Below are 10,000 nucleotides of genomic sequence, written 5' to 3'. Positions count from 1 at the left end.
ACTAGGCAAGTCAGTAAAAAAACATGGACCCCTGTTCCGGTCTGTCGCTTTGTACATTCAATAATTGTTTTTTTAATGAAAAAATATAAACACTTTGAAAATAGAAAAGCCTCAAACGAAAAAGCAACAAAAAAAGTTTATTAAAAGTTGAAGAGGTAAATTGTCTATTTGAATATTTAACTCCTGCATTAGTCTATAACTGCTGACCTTGTTGCTAAGCGACGGGTTGATGAAGGTGACGTCGTCAAGAGTGAGCAGGATCTTGTTGGGACCCCGGAACAACCGGATGTGGTTGATGCGTCGCCTAGACAACAAGAGACAGAGACATAAACAAAGAGAAATGATGGATGGTTGACCTCATTAAGACCATAACCAATAGGATAACCAACATTCACTCTAGGGGTGGCCCTTAAAAGGGCCAATGTTAACAATTCAAGGACAGTTCAGCCAACTCAACTGGTCAGACAACTAAGATGTTAAAAGAGTTAAGATGGTGCCTATCATTCCCCTTAGTTTGGAATTGTGGCCAGTACGTATAGTGGAACATGTATGAGAAGAAGTGTATTATAGGCAAGATCATGTTGTAGAGCTTTACTTGATGCAGTAGGTTAGAATAAACAGGACGAAACCCGTCTGGACGAATCCCAGGAAGATCCTAAGAGCAGAGAACGGATCCACACCTGGGGAAAACATTTCAGCAATTTTTCACAAGTTTTGGTGTTATTTTCACAAGTATTTTCAAAACTCTAAGTACAAAACTCTAAACTGATAACACTTGTAATAGCCCCTGTCTTCTGTTCAGAAACGTTGATTGTGCATTCATTGGAGTTTCACACATCTTTCACCCCTGAGTCGCAAAATCTACTTTTTCCGTGAAATACCATGAGAACATTAAGTTTAGTCACCAATACATCAGATGACTAAATGCTCACCATTTAGTCATTTAGTCATTTTAACTAACGTTAAGTCCTATAGCAAAACACACAAGATACACGGTTTAAAAACGGTTATTTTTGAAGTGCTGAACACACAAATATTAGACGGTAAATGTAATTTCCCATACAGAATTTGAATATAACTTGACATGCACAATTTTAGTTTCATTGTCCTTCTACAATACATACAGTACTACAGTACATACAGTACTACAGTACATACAGTACACTACGCTATAATGGTAGCACAGAGGGAGTCGTTGTCTTATTGAAGCACACTGGCTGATGGAGACAGATGTTGTAATATTTACATCCACATCCATACATGATTTGGTTTTACTTTCCAACATAAATTGATGTCAAACTCATACATTTGTGAGGTAAATAAATAGAATGTTTTGGTGTTCAGCAGTTATTAACAAACTATATATAAGATAATAGTACTATAACGGCTCTGCCGCTCGTCGGATGTGGCAGGGCTTGCAGACCGTTACAGAGTACGAAGGGAAGCACAGCCCAGAGCTGCCCAGCGACACGAGCCTAACTACTTCTATGCTCGCTTCGTGGCAAATAACACTGCATGAGAGCACCAGCTGTTCTGGAAGACTGTGGGATCACGCTCTCCGCAGCCGATGTGAGTAAGACCTTTATTAAACAGGTCAACATTCCGCAGGGCCAGACGGATAACCAGGACGTGTACTGCGAGCATGCGCTGACCAACTGGCAAGTGTCTTCACTGACATTTTTAACCTCTCCCTGTCTGAGTCTGTAATACCAACATGTTTCAAGCAGACCACCATAGTCCCTGTGCCCAAGAATACTAAGGTAACCTGCCTAAATGACTATCGACCCGTAGCACTCACGTCTGTAGCCATGAAGTGCTTTGAAAGGCTGGTCAAGGCTCACATCAACACCATTATCCCAAAAAACCTAGACCCACTCCAATTTGCAAAAATCGCCCCAACAGATCCACAGATGACAGATCTATATTGCACTCCACACTGCCCTTTCCCTCCAGGACAAAAGGAACAGCTATGTGAGAATGCTATTCATTGACTACAGCTCAGCATTCAACATCAACACCATAGTGCCCTCAAAGATCATCAATAAGCTAAGAACCCTGAGACAAAATACCTCCCTCTGCAAATGGTCCTGGACTTCCTGACGGGCCGCCCCCAGGTGGTAAGGGTAGGTAACAACACATCCGCCATGCTGATCCTCAACACAGGGGCCCCCAGGGGTGCGTGCTCAGTCCCCTTCTGTACTCCCTATTCTCTCATGACTGAACTGCCAGGCACGACTCCAATAACATCATTAAGTTTTTCAATGACACAACAGTGGTAGGCCTGATCACCGACAACGCCGAGGCAGCCTATAGGGGAGGAGGTTAGAGACCTGGCCGTGTGGTGCCGGGACAACAACCTCTCCCTCAACGTGATCAAGACAAAGGAGATGATTGGGGACTACAAGAAAAAGAGGACTGAGCACGCCCCCATTCTCATCGACGGGGCTGCAGTGGAGCAGGTTGAGAGCTTCAAGTTCCTTGGAGTCCATATCACCAACAAACTAACATGGTCCAAACACACCAGGACAGTCGTGAAGAGGGGCACGACAAAACCTATTCCCCCTCAGGAGACTGAAAAGATGTGGCATTCATCCTCAGATCCTCAAAGGTTCTACAGCGGCATCATCAAAAGCATCCTGACTAGTTGCATCACTGCCTGGTGCAGCAACAGCTCGGCCTCCAACAGCAAGGCACTATAGATGGTAGTGCGTCCAGCCCAGTACATCACTGAGGCCAATCTTCCTGTCATCCAGGACCATTATACCAGGTGGTGTCAGAGGAAGAAAAATTGTCAAAGACTTCAGCCACCCTGGTCATAGTCTGTTCTCTCTGCTACCGCACGGAGCACCAAGTCTGGGTCCAAGAGGCTTCTTAACAGCTTCTACCCCCAAGCCATAAGACTCCTGAATACCTAACCAAATGGCTACCCAGACTATTGCATTGCCCCCCCCCCTCTTTTATACACCACTGCTACTCTCTGTTTTTATCATCTATGCATCGTCACTTTAATAACTCTACATTCATGTACATTAATAACTCTGCCCAACACATTGACTCTGTACCGGTACCCCCCTGTATATAGTCTCCACATAAACTCTGTACCGGTACCCCTGTATATAGTCTCCACATTAACCCTGTACCGGTACCCCCTGTATATAGTCTCCACATTAACTCTGTACCGGTACCCCCTGTATATAGTCTCCACATTAACTCTGTACCGGTACCCCCTGTATATAGCCTCCATATTGACTCTGTACCGGTACCCCCCTGTATATAGCCTCCATATTGACTCTGTACCGTACCCCCCTGTATATAGCCTCCATATTGACTCTGTACTGTACCCCCCTGTATATAGCCTCCACATTGACTCTGTACCGGTACCCCCTGTATATAGCCTCCACATTAACTCTATACCGGTACCCCCCTGTATATAGCCTCCATATTGACTCTGTTCCGGTACCCCCCTGTATATAGTCTCCACATTGTACCGTACCCCCCTGTATATAGCCTCTATATTGACTCTGTACCGGTACCCCCCTGTATATAGCCTCCATATTGACTCTGTACCGTACCCCCCTGTATATAGCCTCCACATTGACTCTGTACTGTACCCCCCTGTATATAGCCTCCACATTAACTCTATACCGGTACCCCCCTGTATATAGCCTCCATATTGACTCTGTGCCGGTACCCCCCTGTATATAGTCTCCACATTGACTCTGTACCGGTACCCCCTGTATATAGCCTCCACATTGACTCTGTAGTGGTACCCCCTGTATATAGCCTCCACATTGACTCTGTAGTGGTACCCCCTGTATATAGTCTCCACATTAACTCTGTACAGGTACCCCCCTGTATATAGCCTCCACATTGACTCTGTACAGGTACCCCCTGTATATAGCCTCCACATTAACTCTGTAGTGGTACCCCCTGTATATAGCCTCCACATTGACTCTGTAGTGGTACCCCCTGTATATAGCCTCCACATTAACTCTGTAGTGGTACCCCCTGTATATAGCCTCCACATTGACTCTGTAGTGGTACCCCCTGTATATAGCCTCCACATTAACTCTGTAGTGGTACCCCCTGTATATAGCCTCCACATTGACTCTGTACCGGTACCCCCTGTATATAGCCTCCACATTAACTCTGTACAGGTACCCCCCTGTATATAGCCTCCACATTAACTCTGTACCGGTACCCCCTGTATATAGCCTCCACATTAACTCTGGATTTGTTTTAATTACATCATTTTGGTTCAGTATCAGATTTGTTCTCGTCTTTTCATCTCTATGTTGGTGCTCTTGGTATGGTTCCCAATTAGAGGCAGCTGATGTTGGTTGTCTCTAATTGGGAATCATACTTAAGGTGTCCCTGTTCCCACCTGCATTGTGGGATATTGTGTTTGTGCTTGTTGCACCATGTAGTCACGGGTCGTTGCTTGGTTTGTTGAGAAGTTTCACTTTAAATAAATATCTTGAACTCAAATCACGCTGCTCCTTGGTCCGTCCATTTTGATGATATATTTTGTGAAAATGTACCACAAACAAAGTGATTGAAAGAAAACGATGTGACTTTATGTTACGAATACCATGCTTTATGTTAACTATACATCGAGGAATATTTGCATGTGTCTGTGTGTTGTTGCGTATATCTGCGCGTGTGTCAGCATCTGTGTGTGTACCTCCAGTGCAGATGACGCCTTTGATGAACCAACAGTTGGAGTCAGTTTTGGGGGAGACACCGTGTGGGAAGTGGATATCTCTACCCAGGAACCTCACCATGTCAGCAGCCATCTCTATCCTGTACGGGAAGGGGTTATGGTTAAAGTCTCACTCCTGTCTCCTTTTCACCTCATTTAACACCATGTCAGCAGCCATCTCTATCCTGTACGGGAAGGGGTTATGGTTAAAGTCTCACTCCTGTCTCCTTTTCACCTCATTTAACACCATGTCAGCAGCCATCTCTATCCTGTACGGGAAGGGGTTATGGTTAAAGTCTCACTCCTGTCTCCTTTTCACCTCATTTAACACCATGTCAGCAGCCATCTCTATCCTGTACGGGAAGGGGTTATGGTTAAAGTCTCACTCCTGTCCCCTTTTCACCTCATTTAACACCATGTCAGCAGCCATCTCTATCCTGTACGGGAAGGGGTTATGGTTAAAGTCTCACTCCTGTCCCCTTTTCACCTCATTTAACACCATGTCAGCAGCCATCTCTATCCTGTATGGGAAGGGGTTATGGTTAAAGTCTCACTCCTGTCCCCTTTTCACCTCATTTAACACCATGTCAGCAGCCATCTCTATCCTGTACGGGAAGGGGTTATGGTTAAAGTCTCACTCCTGTCTCCTTTTCACCTCATTTAACACCATGTCAGCAGCCATCTCTATCCTGTACGGGAAGGGGTTATGGTTAAAGTCTCACTCCTGTCTCCTTTTCACCTCATTTAACACCATGTCAGCAGCCATCTCTATCCTGTACGGGAAGGGGTTATGGTTAAAGTCTCACTCCTGTCTCCTTTTCACCTCATTTAACACCATGTCAGCAGCCATCTCTATCCTGTACGGGAAGGGGTTATGGTTAAAGTCTCACTCCTGTCTCCTTTTCACCTCATTTAACACCATGTCAGCAGTCATCTCTATCCTGTACGGGAAGGGGTTATGGTTAAAGTCTCACTCCTGTCTCCTTTTCACCTCATTTAACACCATGTCAGCAGTCATCTCTATCCTGTATGGGAAGGGGTTATGGTTAAAGTCTCACTCCTGTCTCCTTTTCACCTCATTTAACACCATGTCAGCAGCCATCTCTATCCTGTACGGGAAGGGGTTATGGTTAAAGTCTCACTCCTGTCCCCTTTTCACCTCATTTAACACCATGTCAGCAGCCATCTCTATCCTGTACGGGAAGGGGTTATGGTTAAAGTCTCACTCCTGTCTCCTTTTCACCTCATTTAACACCATGTCAGCAGCCATCTCTATCCTGTACGGGAAGGGGTTATGGTTAAAGTCTCACTCCTGTCTCCTTTTCACCTCATTTAACACCATGTCAGCAGCCATCTCTATCCTGTACGGGAAGGGGTTATGGTTAAAGTCTCACTCCTGTCCTTTTCACCTCATTTAACACCATGTCAGCAGCCATCTCTATCCTGTATGGGAAGGGGTTATGGTTAAAGTCTCACTCCTGTCCTTTTCACCTCATTTAACACCATGTCAGCAGCCATCTCTATCCTGTACGGGAAGGGGTTATGGTTAAAGTCTCACTCCTGTCCCCTTTTCACCTCATTTAACACCATGTCAGCAGCCATCTCTATCCTGTATGGGAAGGGGTTATGGTTAAAGTCTCACTCCTGTCCCCTTTTCACCTCATTTAACACCATGTCAGCAGCCATCTCTATCCTGTACGGGAAGGGGTTATGGTTAAAGTCTCACTCCTGTCTCCTTTTCACCTCATTTAACACCATGTCAGCAGCCATCTCTATCCTGTACGGGAAGGGGTTATGGTTAAAGTCTCACTCCTGTCTCCTTTTCACCTCATTTAACACCATGTCAGCAGCCATCTCTATCCTGTACGGGAAGGGGTTATGGTTAAAGTCTCACTCCTGTCTCCTTTTCACCTCATTTAACACCATGTCAGCAGCCATCTCTATCCTGTACGGGAAGGGGTTATGGTTAAAGTCTCACTCCTGTCTCCTTTTCACCTCATTTAACACCATGTCAGCAGCCATCTCTATCCTGTATGGGAAGGGGTTATGGTTAAAGTCTCACTCCTGTCTCCTTTTCACCTCATTTAACACCATGTCAGCAGCCATCTCTATCCTGTACGGGAAGGGGTTATGGTTAAAGTCTCACTCCTGTCTCCTTTTCACCTCATTTAACACCATGTCAGCAGCCATCTCTATCCTGTACGGGAAGGGGTTATGGTTAAAGTCTCACTCCTGTCCTTTTCACCTCATTTAACACCATGTCAGCAGCCATCTCTATCCTGTACGGGAAGGGGTTATGGTTAAAGTCTCACTCCTGTCTCCTTTTCACCTCATTTAACACCATGTCAGCAGTCATCTCTATCCTGTATGGGAAGGGGTTATGGTTAAAGTCTCACTCCTGTCTCCTTTTCACCTCATTTAACACCATGTCAGCAGCCATCTCTATCCTGTATGGGAAGGGGTTATGGTTAAAGTCTCACTCCTGTCTCCTTTTCACCTCATTTAACACCATGTCAGCAGTCATCTCTATCCTGTACGGGAAGGGGTTATGGTTAAAGTCTCACTCCTGTCCCCTTTTCACCTCATTTAACACCATGTCAGCAGCCATCTCTATCCTGTATGGGAAGGGGTTATGGTTAAAGTCTCACTCCTGTCTCCTTTTCACCTCATTTAACACCATGTCAGCAGCCATCTCTATCCTGTACGGGAAGGGGTTATGGTTAAAGTCTCACTCCTGTCTCCTTTTCACCTCATTTAACACCATGTCAGCAGTCATCTCTATCCTGTACGGGAAGGGGTTATGGTTAAAGTCTCACTCCTGTCTCCTTTTCACCTCATTTAACACCATGTCAGCAGCCATCTCTATCCTGTACGGGAAGGGGTTATGGTTAAAGTCTCACTCCTGTCCTTTTCACCTCATTTAACACCTGATTTACTGAACAAAAGGCAGATCTCAATAGGTGGTCCAGATCAGTCATGACATCACAAGTGGAGGGGTGAGTCTTTCCTCCTTCGTCCTCTAATGCTCCTCTATTGATCCTCAAGCAAAGGGTGGCCTACACCATGAAGTATGCAGTTCTTTCAACAACAACACAAAACTATTCTGCTCACAACATATATTTTTAAGTATGTGTACTTCACTGCATTTTATACGTGGGATTTTGTTTTTTAAAACTTAAAGTTCAAACATGGCTGGAGTGCGTCGTTAACATTAGTAGTACGAGTACTAACCCAACCTCATCACGTCAGAAATATGTCTATCCTATAGAACAGGGGTGTCAAATATATAACCCACGGGTGGTTTGAGTTTAAAAAAAAAATAATTAAATGGACAAACTCAATATACTTTAGAATCAGTGGTGTAAAGTGCTTAAGTAAAAAATACTTTCAAGTACTACTTATGTCGTTTTTTGGGGGTATCTGTACTTTACTTTGCTATTTATATTTTTGACAATGTTTATTCCACTACATTCCTAAAGAAAATCCTGTACTTTTTACTCCTGCCACCCAAAAATACATTTCTAATGCTTTACAGGACAGGAAAATGGTCCAATTCACACACTTATCAAGAGAACATCCCTGCTCATCCCTACTGCCTCTGATCTGGAGGACTCACTAAACAGAGAACATCCCTGGTCATCCCTACAGCCTCTGATCTGGAGGACTCACTAAACAGAGAACATCCCTGGTCATCCCTACTGCCTCTGATCTGGAGGACTCACTAAACAGAGAACATCCCTGCTCATCCCTACTGCCTCTGATCTGGAGGACTCACTAAACAGAGAACATCCCTGGTCATCCCTACAGCCTCTGATCTGGAGGACTCACTAAACAGAGAACATCCCTGGTCATCCCTACAGCCTCTGATCTGGAGGACTCACTAAACAGAGAACATCCCTGGTCATCCCTACAGCCTCTGATCTGGAGGACTCACTAAACAGAGAACATCCCTGGTCATCCCTACTGCCTCTGATCTGGAGGACTCACTAAACAGAGAACATCCCTGCTCATCCCTACTGCCTCTGATCTGGAGGACTCACTAAACAGAGAACATCCCTGCTCATCCCTACTGCCTCTGATCTGGAAGACTCACTAAACAGAGAACATCCCTGCTCATCCCTACTGCCTCTGATCTGGAGGACTCACTAAACAGAGAACATCCCTGCTCATCCCTACTGCCTCTGATCTGGAAGACTCACTAAACAGAGAACATCCCTGGTCATCCCTACTGCCTCTGATCTGGAGGACTCACTAAACACAAATGATTTGTTTGTAAATTATGTCTGACTGTTAAAGTGTGCCCCTGGCTGTCCGTATATTTAAAAAACAAGAAAATCGTGCTGTCTGGGTTACTCAATATAAGGAATTTAAAATAATTTATACTTTTACTTTTGGTATTTAAGTATATTTTAGCGAATACATTTAATTTTGATACTTAAGTATATTTAAAACCAAATACCTACTTTTACTCAAGTAGTATTTACTGGGTGACTTTCACTTTTACTTGAGTCATTTTCTCTTGAGGTATCTTCACTTTTAAATCAAGTATGACAATTGGGTACTTTTTCCACCACAGTTTAAAATGTTTATTTATTTATTTCACCTTTATTTAACCAAGTAGGCTAGTTGAGGACAAGTTTGCAACTGCGATCTGGCCAAGAAAAAGCAAAGCAGTTCGACACAAACAGCAACAACAGAGTCAATAACAGTCAATAACACAGTAGAAAAAGTCTATATACAGTATGTGCAAATGAGGTAGGATAAGGGAGGTAAGGCAATAAATATATGTATATATGAATGTGTAAGTAGAGATATTGGGGTGCAAAGAAGCAAGATAAATAAATCAATAAATACAGTTTTGGGATGAGGTAGTTGGATGGGCTATTTACAGATGCTAATTTTGACGGAGAGGAAATATATACCCATTGAAGACAGAACGCAGCACCCGAGGCAAAATGAGTTTGATACCACTGCATTAACCACCAATATCATCAACATACTATGTCACCATATAACCGTTACCCTAACCTCACCATGTCAGCCACATGTCTGTTCTGTACGGATGCAGTAGTGTTAGGGTCACTCTCCCATCCTACCTGTGTGTGGGCCTGAGGTCCCAGGTTTTCCCATCTGTATCCAGTATTACGTAGTCAGCCAAGCTGGCTCCAGACATGTTAGTCCTCACAGGGTGGCTGAAGCCCTGGAACAGATCACAGAACTGTTTAGACAGGGTTAGGAGTGTGTGTGTGTGTGTGGCTGAAGCCCTGGTACAGATCACAGAACTGTTTAGACAGGGTT

General features: G+C 44.3%; 1 protein-coding gene across 1 annotated transcript in view; it reads right to left on the bottom strand.

Annotated features, from left to right (window-relative positions):
- gc2 (guanylyl cyclase 2) overlaps positions 1–10,000 on the bottom strand; it is a 30,229-nt gene that overhangs the window by 12,753 nt on the left and 7,476 nt on the right. The window contains exons 9-12 of the mRNA XM_064931152.1: positions 9,799–9,902; positions 4,685–4,803; positions 596–680; positions 208–304 (exon numbers count right to left, since the gene is read on the bottom strand). Coding sequence (XP_064787224.1) covers positions 208–304; positions 596–680; positions 4,685–4,803; positions 9,799–9,902 — 405 coding nt within the window. The remainder of the gene's footprint in view (positions 1–207; positions 305–595; positions 681–4,684; positions 4,804–9,798; positions 9,903–10,000) is intronic.

Source organism: Oncorhynchus masou, chromosome 23 (genome assembly GCF_036934945.1).
Source record: "Oncorhynchus masou masou isolate Uvic2021 chromosome 23, UVic_Omas_1.1, whole genome shotgun sequence".
NCBI lineage: Eukaryota > Metazoa > Chordata > Actinopteri > Salmoniformes > Salmonidae > Oncorhynchus > Oncorhynchus masou.
This window is presented reverse-complemented; position numbering and strand designations above follow the sequence as displayed.